The 22,262-nt window shown below is 44.7% G+C and overlaps 1 protein-coding gene and 1 long non-coding RNA gene across 2 annotated transcripts in view; both read right to left on the reverse strand.

Moving 5' to 3' along the window:
- Positions 1-3,513, reverse strand: part of MSN (moesin) — a 41,722-nt gene extending 38,209 nt beyond the window's left edge. The window contains exon 1 of the mRNA XM_068204684.1: positions 3,353-3,513. Within this exon, the coding sequence (XP_068060785.1) occupies positions 3,353-3,364 (12 nt within the window). The 5' untranslated portion in view covers positions 3,365-3,513. The remainder of the gene's footprint in view (positions 1-3,352) is intronic.
- A 9,696-nt stretch (positions 3,514-13,209) lies between these two features.
- LOC137482409 (uncharacterized) lies at positions 13,210-22,132 on the reverse strand. Its single transcript, XR_011004047.1, has 3 exons — positions 21,823-22,132; positions 20,108-20,229; positions 13,210-13,602 (listed from the first exon to the last, which is right to left on the reverse strand). It is a non-coding gene; the product is annotated as an uncharacterized lncRNA (long non-coding RNA).
- Positions 22,133-22,262: the final 130 nt, after the last annotated feature.

The following is a 22,262-nucleotide window of genomic DNA, read 5'->3' on the forward strand; positions in this document are numbered from 1 at the left end:
ATTTAATGGATTGAATTTGCCTAAAAAGCTAGCACACATGTCAAACTTGGATCGGTGTCACCAAGCTTCCTAAATTGTAGTGAGTGAGGAAAGGAAGAGATAGCACCAATGAGACAGAAAGCATCTAGAACACTTCCAGAGTTCCTTCATAGCACAACAGGATCAGGAGAGAAGCACCATCTATTAAAGTCACAGTTTTCATCGCTATCCTTTGCCCCTTCAAGACATCAAGCAAATTCCACAAGAGGAAAAAAAAGAAAAAAGAAGAAAAATTATCCAAACAAGTGTAGCCTTCTATTCATAGTTGCCATCTTGTTGCAGCATTCGGTAGCAAGTAGCCACAGACACAAGGAACTAATTAACCAGAGGATTCTCCTGATACAAATCTCAATCTCTCAGTTACTTTTCTTCTAACCAGAACCTTGAAGTTCCAAAGAACAACGGGGGAAAAAAAAATCTTCTAGGACCTTTCAAGTCCTGCTGGGAACTAGGACCATCAATTCAAACTACAGACAGGGTCCCCAAAGATCCTAATAATTATTGCTACACTTAGCTTCAAACTAAGGTATAATAAAATCTGGAGTGGCACCTTTTCCCTTATTACCTTCTAAAACTTTCTGTATTCACAAGACTAGGTTTGATTAAAGCCCCTTCTCTACAATGTTACCCAAAACAGAGCTGCCCAAGTCCTGGTGACAGGACTGTTGAGTGCACCCCTCACATGTGATGAATGCTCCTGTTTCATGTTCAGTGGCCCACCCATTCACAGAGTAAGCACATGCACAGGCAAAATAGTCAATGAATCCCAGAACAGAAGCCTTGCACCCATCAGTCACAGAGAGATCAGAGCCTACTCATGGCAAATAAACAAACTGCACACAACTGGAGGAGAGACTTCTCAGAGCTTGACAACGCTCATTTTTAGCACTCAACTTCTTCAACCCTCTGCAGTACAAAGCATGGGGGGAATTATATGTCCTTTTTGGTGTCTGCTTTGACTGTTCACACTTCACAAACTTTCCAGAACACAAAATACTGAAACCAGAGTCGTATCACTAGATTAAACAGTGAAGGTTTCCTGTTGAGAGTATGGCAAGATCAGCAGGCTGATGCATGATGGACTTTCTACACAGCCTACAAAGCCTCCAGCAACCAAACCCCCCCATTACATGTCACAACAGCAAATCATGTGCAGTAGTTCAAAGGTTACCAGAGTTAATCTTGGATTCTTATTAATAGTGCTACACAGCCTAGTGTCACTCATAGCAAACCTCCCATAGCAAAATGGAAATCTCCAGCTACATGTGCTAACATTTAGCCTAGCTTGAGGAGGTGTAGAGACTCAGAACTCAACAGGTTTTGCTGCTTAAGCCACGCAGCAGCAAGTTTCTATAAGCCTGGTGAGATGAATGATAAGAGCTACCAAGCAAGTAGTTTTGACACAAATGCTTTTCCTGCCCAGCCAGAACTGTTCCCTAGAACATTTCCTCCATCTGTCTTCTTCACAATGGATTTATTTTTGTGATGAAGCCCACATAAACCTACATCTAACTGCCCAGGTTTCACCCACAATTGACCTTGATTTTTTTCCTTGACTGAGGAAAGTCTCTTGTGTTGTACTGTTTTGTTAATTAAGCAGCTATTAACAAATCTTAAGCTAGCACAGTAGTAGTCATGTTTATTTCACATGAAGAACTGATTATACAGTTATGCCAGCATATCCTGTTCCTGCAAACCAAAGATCAAGAAATAATGTTTCAAATATTATTTCAGTTGGGTTTCTAACTAGAGCAGATGGGGCAGGAAACCAAAGGCTGATACAGCAGCAGGCCTGCAGCTCTGCACTGCAACAGGCACCGACTCTGGAACCGCTCTCTCTAGAGCCTTCAGCGTGCAATACAAAGCATTACACCAAAACACTTGCATTTCTCTATCTGCTCCAGTTTTTAAAAAGCTCCGAAAGCAGAACTGCTCTGTCAAAACCAGAACTGCTCTGTCAAAACCAGAAAGCAGCAGACTGAGAAGGTGAATCCAGCCTAGGGTGTGTCTGCGGAGGCTGCAATGAGCACCTCGCAGCCAGCGTTCAGATTCAGCCTGGTGCTGGGAACCCCGCCCCGCAAGCCTCTCTTGTTCAGGATTTCTTGGCCGATCCACACTAAAAAAAGTCTCTCATCACGACTGTAAACTCTCTGGCTAGAAGGTCTCAACTACTTTTTACATAGATGTCCCCTAATTTATGCTATTTCTGTTAATCTTACTGAGCTTGTAACCTGTATGTTAGCTTTTTTAGTAAACAAATCTTCACTAATCACTAATATTTGATGGAAGGCCATTCTAAAGCCCAAGAAAATACTGTCTTGACCTTGAAGAGGATGAGATTTGATATCCTTTAAGACGCCGATGTTTACATGATAATAACCATCATCTAGCTATCTATGCTATCAGAGATGGCATTTAAGACATCAGGGAAAGTAGCTGTCAATCAAATAGGTATTCACTATCTAAAGTAAAAAAAGTAAACTATTAAAAGAAAATAAAATCACAGTGAATTTCATTTCAACTTCTATTTGCACAGAGGTAAGTTTTTGTTTGGATTTGGTTTTTTTCCTCTCCTTTATGTAAACCACAGACTCTTAGCTTAAACATTAGATTTTCTTAGGCCATTTCAGATCATTCCGGTACGGAAACATCCAGAGACTTCCAGCCTGCTCCTTCCTGTTTTATCAATGAAGAGCTGGGACTAATTCTTTCGCTCCAACCAGGAGAAATTAAATGGAAAAACCCCATGCTCCTCATTAGTCACCGAACGCCTGCTGCGAGGAGAGTCAAGTACGGACTTGACTAGACTTTCTGAAGTACCAAAATCTCTTCAGCCAAGAAATACCTCGAGTCAAGCTGGGACAAGGTTCCCAGGCAACCCAAACTGACTAACTGCAAGTTGTGAAAGCCCCAACTTCTCCTCTCCAGGGCGCGCACGAGGCGGCCATAGCAGCCGCCCGCTCCCCCCGGGCTCTCGGAAGCCTCGCCCCGCTCCCCCCGCGCTCCGGGCGCACACGCGGGCGGGCGGCGCCGCCGCCGCGCTCCGCCGGACATTTTAGGGCGGAGAGGCGGCCCCGCCGCGCCGAGACCCCGCGGTCCGGGCGCGGCCCCTCGGGCAGGGGAGCACAAGATGGAGGGGCGGGCGGGAGGCTCCGCTCCGCTCCCCGGGACTCCTTCGTGCTCCTCGCCGCTCCCTCCGGAGCGCAGCCGAGCCCAGGCGGGAGGAGCCCCCAGGCCGCGCCCGCCCGGCCCCGCGCACCCGCCCGGACCCCGCGGCGGGGCCTCCGTTCTGCCCCGCGCCGGCGGCACCCACCGTTTTCGGCATCTTCCCGGCGGGCTGGGCACGGCCGTCGCTCCTCCTGCGCCGGTGGGGATCCGCACGGGCTCCGCGCCGCTTCTAACGGGACTCCGCGCCGCGCCTCTCCGCCCGGCCAGGCCCCGCCCGGCCCCGCCCGGCCGCCTCCGTGCGGGGCTGGAGCCGCGGCGCCCCCGCCCCGGGAAGGCCGAGCCGGGCGGTGCCTGCGGAGCGGCCCCGGAGGGGCGCGGCCTCGGGGGCTGCGGGGGCTGCGGCACACTCCCATCGCCGCAAGAGCCGAGGGCTTCCAGCGCCCGTAAAGTAGTGCCTAGACAGCCCCGGTCGCAGAAGTTTATGCGCGGATCGGTGCCATTGGGACTTCTGGTTCGTGATAAAAGCATTATTTAAGAAAATAATGCTATTTTGTCGGCGATTGCACTGTTCAAAGTAAGACAGCAGCACTGACTTGTGACCAATGCTTCTGTCCCTCGTTAGCCAGAGCCGTGTGCACACAGGTGCAGCTCAGCGGGCTGCCAGCCCCGGATCCTCGGCCCGTGCTGTGGCCGGTCAGTGTGCTGTTCTGTACAAGGTTTTCACAGTCACCTGTTCGATTAAAAAGTACATTTCCAGTTTGTACGGAAAATCACGCTATGATAAGCCGGTCTCCATAAAAGAGGCAGAGGAGTCCTGCAACTTCATTCGAATCAAGGGAGAGAGTCCACTGGTACACACACATATCCCCAGGGCTTTTTCTCTCGAGGTTTTGGAGGGCGCAGCCTCCTTTTATCCTGAACTCCCGGCCGCACGCTGCCCTCTTCCTCTCCCCATTGGCTGAGGTACTAGGAGAGCACAGCCTTCCCGAACCGCCTACCGTGTATTCCCCCCTTGAACCTGTCACTTTACCCCAAAGTTCAGAAACTCAAGCTTGTGCAGATCCACTTGACTGTTTCAGGATCCAAGCTGTCTGGGATCTGCAACAAAACATCTTTCCTCCCAAAAAAATACTATCACTCCATTCACACCTTTACGTCTTGAGAATTGGAGTAATCTTTTGCAGTGATTCTCAAGCTGGAAGGATGAGAAGGGTAAAGGACACCACATTCAGGCAGGCAGGATTTGAAAAGCCTGGAAATAATTCCATTCACATGCAGCTGCAGTGACAGGGCAGAAGCTGATGGGGCCACTGGATTTGTGAACCCATTTATCTGATCCCTTTTCCACCTCAAGTAAAGGAACTCATTGCAGTATGTAGTCCCAGCTCCTGGCTTGTCCACTCACCAGGGCAGAAATAGCTGAAACTGCCTGGAAATCCCAGGGATTTGTGTCTGCCAGATGCTTTGTAAAGCCCTAGCTCCTCATTCCCTCCAGCATATAAATCCCCCACTGGCAGTGACAGCCCTGCAAGGAAGATGGAGACGGCTTTACTAGGAACAATGACTCACTGTATGGCCCACACCACTCATCTCTTCCTGTATGTCTGGGGATGTGCTGGGAATATGCTGTTTGTGCAGGGGGAGACTAAAGAGGAGGGTTTCAAAGCAGACAAAGGTGTGCAATGAATGCAATGATCATATTTAAAAAAAAAAAAAAAAAAAGTAAGAACAACCCATCTGCTAGAATTGTCTCATCTTCATTTTTGCTTTGTACCATATGGGAGCAAATGCTCATGCTTTCTACATCTCGTACTGCTTGCAACAATGTGGGGAACAAAGGAAAATCTAATGGATATTCTGGGACTTTACTCCAAATCTTTACAACCCAAATAACAGATAACATTACTAGGAAGGACAAAAAAAAACAATGGGAATATGTTTTGCCAGTTTGTGTGAAAGGTACTGATACTGGCACCTTCTCCTTAGAGCAAGGAGGTGGAGTAAATCCCATTGCTCTGTTCCACCTCAAACCAGTGAAGAAAAATGATTCCTGTGGGTGATGGGAAGAATCAAGGTAGGGCTTTCAGTTTTAGAAAAATGTATCTAATCAAAAAAGTAACTCCACGGATATTTATTTTGATAGGTTTGAGGGTGTGATGTGTAGCCAAAAGGAAACATGCTTACTCACATGTATTTCTCAGAGGCCATTAAGCATTTACAGTAATCATGGCCAGCTAAAACCATACTGGAAGCAAAATGTAAAACACCTACATTAGCCATTGCATTTAATTCCCTTGAGGCATGTTAAGGAAACTTCCTTATCTGACCATTCAGCAGCCACTCTGGCAGTTACACTCCCACCACCAGAGACTTTAATGCTGGCACCAAAGCCCCTTCTCAACCGGCAGCTCCAGTGACCTCCCCACTTGACTTCCTACACTCAGGGACTCCCTACCCCACTCTCAGAGAGTCAGACAAGTTTTCCCTACCAGTTTGACCCCAGGGTTCCCACAGCAGAGTCTCAGGCCTCTGGTTGTTTTAATTAATTTTATCACAGTGCAGCAACAGAATCACAGCTTGTCCTGGTGCCTCCAGGGAGGGACCGTGAACAAAGGACTCCCTGCACTTTTACATCCTCACAGTCTGTGCTGGCATAGCCTGGGATCTTCTGAGTCATGGACTCCTGCTGTGTCTCTGAGCGTCTGGTCACCTGGCTGGCACCACAGGTCCTCGTGCCATTGTGCAAAGGGCCCGTGCCAGTCCATGACCTCCTGTCCCTGAGCTCAATTCTCAGCCTGCACTAGATTCTGCCCACTGAGCTACCTGCGCTAAGTGTATTCCCCAACAGACATCCACAAAACCTGTGGGACATCCACCAGACCTGTCTTGACCAGCAAAGCCTCACTGTAAAAAACCACGATGAAAAAAAAAAACATTAAATCTACAAAATCTGACAAAAAGCTCATGCTCTGCTCTTCATCCATCTTACTTTCTTAACAGGACAATTCAAAGTTTGTAGACATAAAATCTAGCAATTTTTTTTTCAATAGGGCTCAGACTGCCTATAGTTTACATGCCGTACTAACTGGCTTTGCTGACGAAAGGGAGGTGATTTAGAGTCTTCAGCCAAGATCTTCACAGATTCAGTGCCCCAAAAAAACCAGGCTTTGTGGGAGTTTTCTCCTCTCTTCCCCCTCTCTCCTCAGATGCTCTGCCTCCTCAGATGGCTGGTGTGGAGCCAAGATGATGGTACTGGTGTGATGACCATGTAGGGCCACTGCCTTTCTGACTCAGAGGTTGGGAACTTGGAGACTGTAACAAAGGCCACCAGGCATTTCCTTCCATGGCTTCCAGAGAATGGGAGTGGCCAGTCCAACCTCAGGGGGTGAGAACCAGGCTCCAGATGGTTCTGATACAGGTGACCACTGCATAGGAGTCTATATGGAAGGCATCCATTTGCTTTTCTGAAGGTATCAATATTTAATAATTAGGACTAACTGTATATAGAATCATTCCTAGATGGTGAAAAGGGCCAAAGAAGGACCAAACCGAGTGATACTGAGCAAGAACCAGGGAGCAGCCACTTCTTAGAGGGATTTTCAGGTCAAGTAGTTTCACTATTTTAAATTAAACTCCCCCCAAAGGCATGTGGGTCACCAACAATTGCAATGAGCTGTAATAGCAGGAACCTCCAGCTGCAAACAAAATCCAATTATGACAGGAGATAGTGGAGGCAGTAGTGTCCTCTAGATTAGAAACAGAGACTAGCAGATAGCTCTCCTTGGTCCTACAAGCTGTGTCAGTGGGTGACTGGATGGTTTTATATTCCTTTTGACTAGCTATCAAAGTAATATAATAAGATTGGTTATCTCAGAGGGGGCTGACAAAGTTCTCATCTTAAGGCTTCAGGCAACCAATTCTGTATGTTATGTTAATAGTTTATAAATAAATACTTCTACATATAATCTCAATTCTTAATTTAAGAGACTAGTTTCCTGGATATTTTTTTTGGAGCTGTCAATGCAAAGAGTTTATTTTTCAAGCATTTTGTGGTGTTACAGTTCAAGTACTTCAGAGTACTGCTAGTATCAAGAGCCAGAGAGGCAGATAGCAGGACAAGACTAACAGCTGTTTTTCTTGTCCAGGCTCCATGATACATAAAAAGGGAAAAAACTGTACAACAGCCTTATTCAAATCCCACCAACTGCAAAGTTGTGGAACAGATGCAGATTAATATGGAGTCTCATTCTCCATATCTTAATGCTTTGTGTCCTCAGGCACAGTAATGGTGTAAAATATGCCCCTCTACTTGGAAAGTGTCCGTGTGCTCATGCTGCATAGGTGTCAAGAACAGCTGGAAAGTCAGGGTCATGTATTTGACATTTTCACTCATGTATTTCACATTTTCACACATAGAAATACACCCGGTACCAATGTACAAACAGTTGTTAAAAGGTTATCCCACATCCCCATCATCTCTATCCTCTAGGTCTCCTGGGGATTACCAGCTTCTCAGCCACCAACTGCATGACAAAGTCACATTTACATTGGCTTTTTAATTCAGATCAGGAGTTTGGTTTTGAAGTTAAGTTCCTAATTCAGTGCAGTTTGTTTCCCATCACGGTGCAGTCTCATACCTGTTGAACTGAATTCCTTTTGGATGTGCTCCAGGAGTGCACTTATCATGCTGCAGCTGTTGGCAAGCATTTGTTTAATTGGGCCAGAACAGAGCATCTCCAAAATCATCTCACTGTGAAGCACATTTAGTGTTCATGTTAAATAGTCAGCACCAACTCTTTTGTTTTCCATATCTGCTCTTATTACACCACACTACTTGTTAATGTAGGCAAGTTTACCTGTCAAAATGATCCAGACTTGCTTGTGTATCTATAGAACCTGTTCAAATATTTTTAGCAAGATAGATTTTAATCAGGGTGACAGAAGTAAGTTAGGAGGCAAGGAGACATGCAGATTTACTGGCACCTCTGTGGGGACAGTAACCTCCAAGAAAGACAGTCTCAAATGCAGTCAGAATAGCACCTTCAGCCCCAGGCCATGCCTGGGAGACATGGGTGGGTTTAGCACCAAACTGCAGTTTTGGAGCTGGCTTCAAAATTCTCCTTCTCCCCTCTACAAAATGCCCTAGGTTCACCCATGCCTTAAGGCTTCACTGATTAACATCAAATTCCTCCTGGAACAGAGGAGTGCACCTCCCCAGAGGTTTAACCCTCCAGTCAGCCCCTACTCCCACTCAGCTATCCCTGACCTTCCCTCTCACCTGACATTGTGATTTAAAACCTTCTCTCCCTCACACACAGAGCAACTGCTTATAATCTAACTTTCTTCTGCTTCTCCAGGGCTCCAAGACTGACTCTGTGCTTCAGGAATTCCAGCTCCTACAGTGCAGAATCAAAGCAGGGGTGGGGTTCTCAGTCTCAACACTAATACTAAGTCATTTCTCCCCACTGTACTGAAACTTGGTCAAGTGAATCAATGCATTGGAAAATAGGGCTCAGAAAACCATAAAAAGGGAAAAGAAATCTGGCCCATGTTTCCAGGTAGTGGCATGTAATGTGGAAGATGATCTCATCACTAACCATTTCAGACAAATAATCCTTTACCAGTTCTTTCCATTTAAGCCTCAGCTCCATTCATTTTTGCCTGTGACTTAATACTATTTTTGGAAACCTTAAAAATATACAGGGAGTTGCCAGCCATTTTTATTCCAATGCAGGAACATTTTATACTGATGGCATTACTCCTGGCTCTTGCTCAAATATCAGTTTTTTTTCAAGGTAAACACCAAGCCCTGACCCATGGCAATGTCATCTAGGTAAATGTTGCATCTGTTTCATGCTAGAACATTAAGTGGACTCAGAACTTCATTGCTCAGAAGCTGCCTAGGGCAGAAGTCTAATCTGGGACTGCTGATGCTACCTCTCCCACTCAGCTGACACACTCACAAGTGAAGGGAATTCCCTCCCACCCTGTTAACATCACAGGGTGTGATACAGTCAGGGTTACATGACTGAGAGAGGTGTGCACGCCTGGGCAAGCCTAACGCCACACACACTCTCTGCACCCAGCATTTCTTTCCCTACACAATGATGCACTACTCAGAACACACCACCCAGCCCAGATAGATGAAGGCATGAGAGATGACATCATTTATTTTTCTTATGTTTTTGCTAAACACATGGTATCTCTGATCAAAAAAAAAAAAAAAAGCAGAGAATTAAGGAATTTAGGATATTTGTACAAGCACAGTGAGTGGGTAAGAGGAATTGCAGGTGGATAGATAAATAGATCATAGATTGACAGGTTGGCATATATATAGACTTATAGATACATACTGTGTTCTTGGCTGTTCTGTGTCACAGAATTTCCTGTCTTCAGCCACAGACACAAAGAAGCAGGCACTCAGTCCCAATTATGCCTGTTTGGTTTCAGGAGAGTTTTCTGTCTTCATAAGGAGCACAGATTTCTACCTTTAAAACACAGCCATGACTTTTTTGCTTTGTCTTTTTTTTAAGTTTTTCTCTCACTTAACCCATTTCTGTTTCTTCATTCTTAAGAAAAGGAAATGCCCTGAGTTAAAAGGACAAGGATAAAAGCTACTAATGTCAAAATTAGTTTTTTAAGCCCAAACATATTTTGAGAAGATCTCCAAGCCCAGGAGTTTTCCCCTTCCCCACCATGCATATTCCCTGCATTTCCCTGATGACAGGACCTCAGCACAATGAGTTTGCTTGAGATTTGCTCCGGAAAGGTTTTTGGTCACACAGAGAAACTGGGACAGGCCCCATCCTGGACTTGGCATGCAGGTCCTGTCACTACCACCAAAGACAGTGGAGGACAGAATTAGAAACTGAACTCACTTTGCCACAGAGCTCCAAGGGCTTCCACTGGCTGACCTTAGTATTTAATTTCCTACAGAGTGGTTGGCACTGTCAGAAAATATGAAGTTGGTTAGTTAACTTTGCTTTAAAGACAGGAATATGTACTAGGTGGTTTCTTGGAAGTCCATTCCTTTTTTCTACTAACCCTATTTGTAGGAGCCGAATGCTTCCAGAAGCATAATAATTATAGGAACAGGATGGTGTAAGGTGTTTACAATTACACAATTTATAGATAAAATACAGCAAAACACAGTATTGTATAGTAATGACATAATAAAAATGTAATTTATAGTAAAGGATTCAGGCAATGTCAGTAAATATTTCATTTCAGCAACACAGAAACAAGATCCACTTCCATATTAACCAACACATGGTCAGACCTACACAGCCTGCCAAGGTAACTTGAGCTTTCTTGGAACAAAATTTAAGTTCTGTATTGCCCCACTACAACATAAAAAAATGGTGAAGTACATCACCAGACCACCACCAACCCATCTTGCCTGTTGACTTCAGGGAACATAAAAGGCCAAGTGTGAGGACAGAATATATGTTCAAATTACCCGAATCTATGCCAAACCATAGATGTGAACTGTGTCAGTTTCCCTTCAACTGAATTTTCTGACAATTTCCATTTTAAAGAACTTGGAGGAAGTAGACCAACTAAATACAAATAAAGTATTTATTTCCTTTTAGAAGATATTTTTTTCACACAAACTGTCTTTCTGTGAACACGAATACTGTATTCACACAGTTCTGTATTGCTGACAGTAAACTTTTTGTCTGAAGCAGACAGGATATTTCTGTCTGATTAGCTAGGGCATTTTGAGTTTTGCTGACTTCATGCTTTAATACTAAAACATGTCAGCAGAGATGAGATTTGATCTGGCATAAGTCTATAGGTACGTGGACAGGTGATGTCTGGTCTGTCTTCCTGGAACAAACAAATGCAGTAATGTTTTTTAATAAATTTGTATTGGTATCACCAGACCAATTTGTTTCTGGTCTGATACTCAGTCCTAAATCTGGCTTTATTGCCCTGGTGAATGATTGCTCTTCCACTTTCACTTTGATTTTACCTAGTTTTTTTCCCAGTAAATGTAGTCAAATTTTCCAGGGTGATTTATCCTGGCTATAAGCAGAGATAATTCTGTACAAACCAGTGAGAATCAAGCACACTTTGCTCCTCTCCCAAATATGTCATAACTTAAACTTCTATCAGTTCTACTTTGTAATCTTTTCTGTTCTTCTCTCTACATCATTTTGTATTTGTCATAAGGGATTAAGAATTCTCATAAATCCCAGTCATGACAGTACTGTGTCATTTTTATCTCGCCCAAACCCAGGAAACATGGCATCACATCATGCCATAAAACCAAAATGAGAAACATTTAGCAGCAAAGACTACCTATATCAAAAATCACCTGAAAAAAAACTTGCCATGCAGAGCACTGAAGCAGCCTGCAGTGTGTAAGCACCAAGTGAGAGCAGTCTCATGTAGAAAGTCATCCCTGTGCTGTGGGAATGAAATCAGACTCAGCACTTGACCCAGATTTCCTCCTGCACAAACACAGATCAATACCCTAGAAACACACAAACCAGTATCTTGGATGAGCATTCACACCTCACAAAGCTCCACAGGTACCTGTCCCCCGACGCCAAAGCTGTGGCCACCCATCATCTGCCAGGTACAGCCCTGCTGCTGTCTCCCCTCTCAGTGTGCAGGCCACGAGTCTTCATTTGACTCAGCAAAAACCCCAGAGATGGGATAACTGCACAAAGGACCTGGCGAGTTCAGTGCTTCGGAGGAGAAACTCCTATCCTGCCTTGCCAAGCCCACCCGATTACCTCAGCCCTCTAATGACACAAAAGAACAGAAGTTAATTCAAGTCCTCAACACCCCACAGCTCTCACAAGGGTGCCTGAGCACTTGGTTGTCCTGGGACCCTTCTTGCAGCACGGCTGGGTGTAAGTCTGGAAGGTCCTGATGTTGTCATTAGAACCCAGTACTTGACTTCATTGGATGCAGGGTCCTGGCACAGCTCTGCATAAATTCATTTCAGCTCCTAGTGCTGCACCCTGCAGCATTGGGAATGAAGAGCAAACTACTTAATGAGTGTTAATCATCTTGTATGTAGCTTTGAAAAGAGCTCAGCATGGTGAAAGATTGAATATCTTTGTTTTCCAATCCAAAAATAGCTCATGGGGAACAGCCCACTTTTGTATTCCAGTAAGTCCAAGTGAAAGTAAACCCAGAAAAATTTATACATTATTTTACTTTTTGTCCAGTAAACTGCAAGACCATTCTGTTTCCTTTTAATATCAATCTCAGGTGTGGTTTATTTATTATACTTGCTTGTATTCTTCTCTAGGTTGACTGTCTTCAGAATTTCCAGTCTCCTTTAAGGTAAAATAAATCTAATATTCTGATACTATCTGGAGGCATAGGATTGGTTTAAATCCAGATTAAGACAATTAATTTCATTCTGTAGAACACAGGTTCATTTAATCTCATTGTCTCATTTTCCTTACATATAACATGAAAACACTGGTTTCCCATGTTTCACTAACAAAAAGTTATATTGCAGTTACTGATGTGTGAGGCAGTTGGCAGGTGTGCAAGGGAGGGTTTGAGTCCAAGTGATTATATATACAGTACTGTATTTATGAAGTTTTAACCTTTTTTAGAAAAAAAACCCCAGATTTTGCAGATATCCCACTGTGGTCATGTGAAAGTCTGCCCAAAGAGATTGCAGCTGAAGGATGTGCTGTGAAATCAGCCTAGTTATGGTCCTTCTCAAAAAAAGTTATGAGAGCCCATCTCTCTGAACCTGATTCTGTTCTTCCTTACAGTGGTGCAGACTGAGTGATTAACTGTAACCGAAACAGAAATCTGACTGTTTGAGTCAAATTCTAGGATTGTTTGTGTATCTAGGCTCCACAGAGCTTGGCTCTTCACTTTCCAGGAATTTATTTAATGCTTAGAAATGGAGGAAGAACATTTCACAGGCAATATCTGCTATATAGTGAGAGCTAGCTTCACCTTTCAAAATTATCAGATTAATTTAATACTGTACTCTTTTATATAATGCCCAGCATTTGACTCAACTGCCTTGTGTGTAGAGTGATTTGGAATGAAAGTGAGCATTATAAAAAAGTAGATGTCTGGTAATGAAAATCTGATGTGATTTTGGTGAGGGGCTTCCCTGTGTTTGTCCTCATCTAAGAACATTTCATGTATTTCTGCTCTGCCTCTAAAGTAACCATAGTTCAAGGCATTAATATTTCATGAGGCATAAACGGTTCCCCTTTAGGAAAAGTAAAAGCAGTTTTTCCTGTTTGTGAAATTTCCACATTGCCAAGAACAAGAAAGCTTTCGAAACACTATCTTTGCTGCTTGCAGAGCTTCACTGCCTTATAGGGTCTGAATCCCCTGGATTCACGCTGGGGGCGGGCTGGGAATGCTGGCTTTTCCTCCTTCTGGGTGATTCTAGGAGGCCTGCAAATGATGTCATGGTACATTTTAGGCTACAATAACAGGAAATCATCAAGTGTTTACACTGGCAGACTGGGCTGTGATGTGATTTTCCTCCTCTTCCTCTCTGCCCCCCCCACCCACCTCGCCCCTGCCATTGACTTCCTTGATATATCTGCTTCCTCTGATTAAAATACTACAAGGTGGCAACACTGAAGGAGGAAAAAGGGAAGTGGGGGAGGGAGACAGAAAGGCATATTTTTAAAAAGGATTTTTCCCCACAAATCACTGACAGAGAGCAGAGTCCTCCCTCTCTGGCCCCGCACATTCTGTGTTAGTGCAGTGGCTCAGAAACACGTCAGAAACTGGCCTGCTGAGGAACTGGAGGATGGACCGCTCCCAGCTGAGACATGAAAAAGAAACTCTCCCCTCCTAGCACAGATGAGTCACAGAAAAGATCTCCCTGGCAAAGTTTTCTTTGAATTTTCCTGCTGCACAGGCTCATCTAAAATATATATGCCATGGGTTGGTGGATCTCAAGGAGGAGAAGGCCACATTTTCAGGGCTTGGGTCAGAGCAAGGATGCAAGTGACTTTTACCCAGAGACTGCATCACTATCTGTAGCAAACACCAGTTTTCAGTTTCAGTTTCAGAGGCGAGGGAGGGTGCTAGGGTTCAGGTCCTGCTTGTACCAGCGATAGACAGTATGAATGTTAGACATTGTGTCCTTTCCAACCTGTTAATACAAAGGCAAGGAGGAGGAAGATGTAAGGTGGTCTCCAGAAGACAAGGGACTCCAATGAGGTAAAACAGACTAATTGGCTCCAGGGTAGTTCATGTTTCCATGACTGTACAGGAGCTGGCATTAGCTCAGTTCATAGAGCATGGCGCTAACAACATCAAGGTGCTATGTTTGAGCCTCAGCGGGCCATTCACTTTAGAGTTGGACACAATGATCCTTGTGGGTCCCTTCCAACTCAGAATATTCTGTGATTCTGTGATACACTTCCAGCTCATTGCTGTTGCACTGGGTTAGCAGAGTGCACACAAGTAGCTCCAAGCTGGAGGAACAGTAAGGAGTACATGGAAGGGGCTAACTCTAGAGCAGGTATCAGCATTTTGCAGGAGCTTATGGAGGATGTCCCATCCAGCAGTGTGGAAGGGAGTCTGAGATGAGAAAGACTGCAAATATTGAAGAAGTTTTCTGTAAATGAAAATGTGAAAGAAGCACACACCAGAGGTCTCAGTGCCCTGAGCTGGAGGACCATGACTGCAAGAATGATCAGCTCCCAGTTGACCCTAAAATTGTGCAGGGTCTGCTGCTCCAGATGGATTTCCGCAAATCTAAGGGGCCTGATGGGATTCAAACAAGAATTCTCAAAGAGCTGCTGATGTCATTGCAAAGCCCCTCTCAATGATTTTTGAGTGTCTTGGGAATTTGGAGAGGTCCCAGCTGACTGGAAGCTGGTGAACATTGTCCTGATTTTCAAGAAAAGCAAGTAGGAGGGTCCTGGAAACTGCAGGCTGGTTGGTCTCACTTCAGTGCCCATTAAAATAATGAAAGATATTCTGAGAGATATTGAAAAATACCTGGAGGACAATGCAGGCATCGGTCACAAGCAGGATGGCTTCATGAGGGAGAAGTCTTGATTGTCAAACATGCTTCCCTCTATGACAGAGTAACCCACCTAGTTGATCTAGGAAAGACAACTGATGTAATCTTTTTGGACTTCAGCAAAGCTTTTGATACTGTAAGAGATACTGCAGGATCTCTCACAGTATCCTGCTGGATAAAATGTCCAGCACACAGCTGAATAACCATGTTATGAGATGGGTGAGCAGCTGGCTCACAGGTTGGGCACAAAGAGTTGGAGTGGATGGGGTACCATCAGGCTGCAGACCTGTCACTGGTGGGGTTCCACAGTGCTCCATCCTTGGCCCAGTTAACAAGTTGCATGCAGGGCTTGCAGGAATACTAAGTAACCTTGCCAATGATACTAAATTGTGAGCAGCTGTCGACTCCCTCTAAGGCAGGCTGGCCCTGCAGAGAGTCCTGGACAAATGAGAGAAGTGGGCAATTACCAGCTCTACGAGTTTAACAAGGGCCAGATTCTGTACTGGGACACAGCAACCCTGGCTGTATGTACAGACTGGGGAACAAGAGGCTGGAGAGCAGTGCCACAGGAAAGGGACCTGGGCATCCTGGACAATGGCAAGTTGAATCTGAGTCAGCAGTGCCCTGGCAGCCAAGAAGGCCAACCATGTCCTGGGGGGCATCAGACACAACATCATAGCTGGGCATGGGAAGGGTTGCCCTGCTCTGCTCTGCACTGGCACAGGAACACTTGAATACTGTGTGCAGTTTTGGGCACCACAATATTAAAAAGACATTAATTTGTTAGAGAGGGTCCAAAGGAGGACCACAGGATGGGAGGATCTGGAGGGGAAGCCTTATGAAGAGTGGCTGAGGCCACTTAGTTTGTTCAGCCTGGAGAAGAGGAGATTGAGGGGAGACGTCACTGTGGTCTTCAATATCTTCACGAGGGGAAGTGGACAGGCAGGTACTGATCTCTTCACTCTCATGACCAGTGACAGGACATAAGGAAATGGCATGGAGCTGAGTCAGGGAAGTCTAGGTTGGATATCAAGAAAAAGCTTTTTATCCAGAGGGTTCTTGAGCTCTGGAACAGACTCCCCAGGGGAGTGGTCACAGCACCAAGGCTGTCTGAGTTCAAGAGTCACTTGAACAATGTTCTCAGGCACATGGTGGGATTCTTGGGGATGATCCTGTGCAGGGCCAGGAGTTAGATTCAGTGATCCTTCAGGGTCCCTTCCAACTCAGCATACTCTATGATTCTACGATTCTGTAAATCTAGACAGAAATAAGGTAGGAAGGGAGAGAGTAGCAATAATTTTATTTTTATTGTCTATTTTTTTCTCCATTTATGCAACATCTGCAACACTGACAGTTTAAAATATGCTGAGAAATCTCCCAAATGGAGATGAGCCTGAGACACTCACTAAAGTAAAGCTATTAGGATATGGAAAGTCCTTCTCAGAGTACCATGGCTATGTTCAGTGCATTTAGAAATTTCAGGTTTCCAGTTCATAAAGCTCAAGAACATGCAGACAGGAAACCTTTTAGAAAAAAATACAGTCAGAGGGACTTACACCTTGCATCTGTGATGCAACTGTATAGTTCAATGTACCACAGTTAGCAGAAGGAACAGGAACCATGAAGATGTGATTTCACCACTCCAGGTTACTCAAATAGTTATCTACAGTCAGTGACAAGCTGATACAAACTGCATTAAAACCACGGGTGCCTTGGCTTCATCATTATTACTAACGATATTATTACCTCAGGCATCTAATCAGGGCTGTGAGAGAAAGACCATCACAGCAATGCTCACACATTTATTATCTTCCAGCATCAGTCTACCCTGGTCCAGAATAAATAGGAAGCTTTTGCTCCAACCAGGTAGCTGGGATCTTAAGCCCACTTAAATAGGTACTTCACTTTCAGACACACTCAGAATGAAGCACAATCTCACATGCTTTGCTGAATGAGGGGTTGAGGCTTTCCTCTCTTCAGTAATCCCAAAGATAAATTGTAAGGGTTCACCCATTGGTAAATTGTGCAGACCTATCAGCTCATCTTTGGGAATCAGTATAAAGATGAAGTCCTGTGCAAACCAATTATTATTATCAAATATACCTCCAAGGCATATATCAACTATACCTCCAATGTGAAAGGAGAGAATTGTTCACTCTGTCACAAACTTTTTAACAGACAAAAAGCAATAACCTAAATCTATGACCTGATCTATGCTATGAAGCCATACTGGCTGCCAAGAACTAAATGAATACATATGGACATGATTATTAATCCTAATAACATAGAAGGCACAGAGGGTCAGCTTTGTGCAAGGCTAGGGTGGGGGAAGGATATTCACTTTATATTTTCCTCCTAAATAAATGGTGGGATGGAGATTTGTTTCAAAGAAAGCCAAGGTAGCAGTAGATTAAAACCAACCTCACTACATCATCTCTGTCTCCTTAGATAGTGACACGAGTGGTATCACTGGGAATGAATTCTGCAGTTTGGCAGCCAGGACAGAGGGTGGCTACAATTAAAGCCTTTGGTGAGGATTCTGAGACTCACTCGTCACCAGTTTCCTCCAGAGCTCCTCTGCAGGCAGAGGTAGGCTGGAAGAAGGATAGTTAGAATGTTAGGTGGGAAAGATTTGGCCTTACTGCAATCAGCTGTTTTTCCAGGCACAATCTTCAGGCTGAAAACAGGTTTGTTCAACATGTGGTAGCATCAGAGTGGTTAGAAGCTGCCTGGCCACAGCCAGTGGACAGACCCTCCCTTACACGCACTCTCCCATCACTCAGTCACTAAGGATTTTCCATCACTTCTTTGCAAACATTGTGGGGCCAGAATGAAAACCTGTTTGGACAACTACAGTGACGTCAAATCTAAATGTATCCAGAAGAGCAAAGCTACAATTGCACAGAAACAATAAAAGGCAGAAATACCTGGAAGGGGCACTATTGCACCTCAGTGAGCAAACACTTTGAAGCACAAATGTCTTGAGGGTCCTCCTTCTTGAATCCCAAGGAACATCCAGATTGGGAACTTTCATTCACATCCAGCATATGTCAAATGTATTTGTTTTCTGTGAGTCAGAGCCTGGGGCTCACCAGGCTCTGCCTTCACCATCCAAAACTGAATTTCCCTATGCTGCTGAGTCACACTGGCGACGGACAGGCTGTGCAGATAGGCTCTGCAGATGCAGGCTGAAAGATTGTGTGAGTGTGCTGCACCAAACTCTACATTTTCCATACCCTGAGGGGCCAGGAAAGTCATTGCCTGCATGGGCACAACAAGTTCTCACCAGTCATGGTGCTGGCAGTATTCAGGGTGGGTAAGAATATGGATTATTTGTCTGAAAGTGCCCTGAGTGTCAGTGGCCCCTCTCATCATGTTTCATGGCTACAGTAACTCTGACAAATACTATCCCTTCTGTGAGCAGTATCCACCTCTGTCCTAGCTTTTGTAGGAAAAAACAGAAGCAGTGGATCGGGTCTGGCTCTCCCCATAATGAAACATTTGACTAAGAGATTTCTTGAAGGGACTTAAATCTTTTTTCTTCTAGCCTGAGACAGGTTGGTTCTAATAAATGCACCATGTTCAAAGCACAGGGAGCACAGATGGATGCTATGGAGTTAACACGGCTAAAGTCACTGGAAATCCCAGCCCACTGAATGTGGACAATATTAACAAAACAGAAGAGAGGTACAGAAGTACTGAACTTCTAATTGCTTTCAGGATGTCACTGGCTGGGAAGCAAGTAGGACACAATTTTATTTAACAGTGATGAATGGCCACAGTGAGCAGTCCTTTACCTCAGTTCAAATCCTGCTCACCTCAACACGCTCTGCAACTGTGCTGGAAGTCACAAGATCGAATTGCACCAGCCAATTTGGTGCCACTCTGTGGCAAAAGGGGTAGGGAGATGGAGCTGCAAATCAGTGCAAGAAAAGGATGTGGGACACAACACAGTTAGCTACCTTGGCCAGGCTTGCAGCAGTAGCAAAGCACCTCACTTTGTGCAGTTACACTCCAAAATCTCATTTGAACAAGAAAGCTGATAGCCAGTATAGCTCATTTTGTCTTGCTGCAGAAGGCTTAATTCTCCCTTTCTGCTGCTCCTGATGAGCAGACGATGCTAGTCTGGGAGAGCTTGGCTGGCATGGGAAGGCACAAAATTCACTTCTTTAGAAACCTAGATAGGAAATCAAGCTCACAAGGAAGTGCCAAAGGCTCTAAGGGTCTAGCAGGCACCTCATGACCATAAATTTATTTGGCATGCTGGGCATCAGAAGCAGCTTAGTCCTTAACCCGCTGTGAGAAAATTTGTGTTAAATTTTATTTTTAAGTTAAAGAGGATGGAGTTTTGGAATAGGGTAAGACAAAGTGCATTACATGGTTGGTTAAGGAAACCACACAGCCAAAAATCACATCCAGGGACCCAATGCAATCCATTTTTATGCCACTGCCCTCATATACTCCTAGCCTGGATATCAAGAAAAAGCTTTTCACCCAGAGGCTGGCTGAGTACAGGAGCAGGCTCTCCAGGGCAGTGGTCACAGCACCAGGCTTCTCTGAGTTCAAGATGCATTTGGACAATGATCTCAGGAGTTGGATTCAGTGATCCTTGTGGGTCCCTTCCAACTCACTGCATTCTATAATTCTGTAATTACCAGCTCCCCAGGAGGGCCAAAGGAGCCAGTCATAAGCACAGATAAGCCTAAGCCCCTTCCTTTGCTGGGCTGCACTGGAGTCATCAAGGAACCACACCACAAACTGCTGTCACAGTGGGTGATACCAGCAGGCAGCAGTGCTTTTCCCATCTCCTTCACTGAAGCAAAATGCCTCATAGTGCTCCTCTTGCTGGGGAAACATTCAACTAAGAGACTCTGTGAGACAGAAGTGTGGTCTAGGGAAGGGAAGGACTCTCACATTCTTGGCAAAGCCATGCTGCCAAGCACAGGCCCTATTTCTCCATCACTTCTGTGCTGTATGAAGCTGGGTTGATGTTTTCCAGTGACAGGCAACTCCTCATGCTTCCACACTGGGGAGTGCTGGGAACATGAAAAAGGAGGGGGAGCTGTATGTATTCCATGCTGATTCACAGGTCAGTTCAAGTTAGCAGGACTGGTCAGCATGCACAAAGTAATTTTTTACCGAGAAACCCTAAGTTTTGCAAGAATAGGTTCTTTTTATTGATTCTTTCATTACAGGAGGCAAAAGTGCTCTTTGTCATATGGTTTAGTGTCATATGATAGTCCTGCAAGGAGCAGGGAGTTGGACTTGATGATCTTTGTGGATCCCTTCTAACTTGAGACATTCTATGGTTCTATTAAAAGTGAGGATTTTTTCACTTTCTAACCAATAAAGATGGAAAGATTTTCATGAGCTAAAAATGCCTCATTACATCTTTCTTATTTGGTACATTACTTCTGTATCAATACACTATTGTATCTCCATGTTAAACATGTAGATGTTTCTCTTGTTTTGTCTTTATTGCAACCAAATGGTTTTACTCTATCAAAATGTCTCCTTGTGGTCTTACCAAAGTGATTGCTTCACTCTGGATGTGACTGGTGATCACTGGTCTGTGTGATGCTGGCAAACAGTCACTGGATGTGGTGCAAATGGGGTCTGCAGATTCCCTCCTCATCAGCACGGCTTTGCCTCACCATGAGAAGCCTTGGCTGAACCTGGGTGTGCCCTGAGCACACCTCACCTGGTGCTGGGCTGATGAGGACCCTGCGCCAGCAGTTTTGGTTTCATGCTTGGGTTCTGGCTCACTGAGTGACCTGCCGCTGGACCCCACTGCATCCTGACAATCTGAGATATCCAGTGTCTGAGTCTTTATTCTGATTCAAAATAAAAACACGTAACCAACTATCATTGCCTCTCAAATGTCTCATGTGCTTTGTGCCTGAAACGTTTGCAGTGGTTTTTTTTTTTCTTTCACTTGCACTGGGATAGAGGGAAGTTACCTCATGTTTCAAGAAAAATAAAGCAGCCTTAAAATGCTATTGTGAACAGAAAAATAATACATACAGACAAAACTTAATCAAAACTGAAATGAAAAGACAAGCGTAATGAAATTTAAAAACTTAAACATTGTATACTGAATTTTTACTTCTTAAACAAAATAATCTTAGCACATCATCCTGCTATATAAACAATGGGATGCTGGGTTTTTTATAACTCAAAAACTTCAGCCATTTCAGAATTAACCATACGTAACAAGACTACCCAGTTAAAAGGGGAATATTCCTAATTTATATCTATGCCTCAAGAAAGTAAATTACATTAAAATGGTATTGAGTAGTAATAGATTATGTAATTATTTTTGGAAAAAACACCCCATGCAGATATTTTGGCTAGTAGCCCAGTGACTTTGTTACATAAAAATCGAGAACTGGTGAGGGGAACCTGGATGAGCAGGGCTGAGGTCACTTGGTCTGTTCAGCCTGGAGGAGACCGAGGGGAAATCTCATCAATTTACAAGTTCCTCATGAGGAGAAGAGGAGGAGCAGAACTGATCTCTTCCCTTTGGTGACCAGGGACAGGACCCAAGGCAATGGCCTGATATTGTGTTAGTGGAGGTTTAGGATGGATATCAGAAAAAAGTTCCTCACCAAGAAGTGTGCTGGCCCCACCTTGAGGACTCTGTGCTGTTTTGGGCATCCAAAGGAGGGCCAGGAGGAAGGGGAGAGGTCTGGAGGGGAAGCCTTAGAGGAATGGCTGAGGTCACTCGGTTCGTTCAGCCTGGAGGAGACCGAGGTCAGACCTCATTGTGTTCTTCAACATCTTCACGAGGGGAAGTGGAGGGGCAGGTACCAATCTCTTCACTCTCGTGACCAGTGACTAAAGGAAATGGCATGAAGCCGAATCAGGGGACGTTTAGGTTTGTTATTAAGAAAAGACTTTTCACCCAGAGGGTGATTGAGCCCTGGAAGAGGCTCCCCAGGGAAGTGGTCACAGCACCAAGGCTGACAAAGCTCAAGAAGCGTTTGGACAACATTATGGGGCACATGGTGTGGCTCTTGGGGATGGTCCTGTGCTTTCTCGCAAGGCTTCCCTCGCTCTGACTCAGGAC

Source organism: Anomalospiza imberbis, chromosome 14, assembly GCF_031753505.1.
Source record: "Anomalospiza imberbis isolate Cuckoo-Finch-1a 21T00152 chromosome 14, ASM3175350v1, whole genome shotgun sequence".
Taxonomy (NCBI): Eukaryota; Metazoa; Chordata; class Aves; order Passeriformes; family Viduidae; genus Anomalospiza; species Anomalospiza imberbis.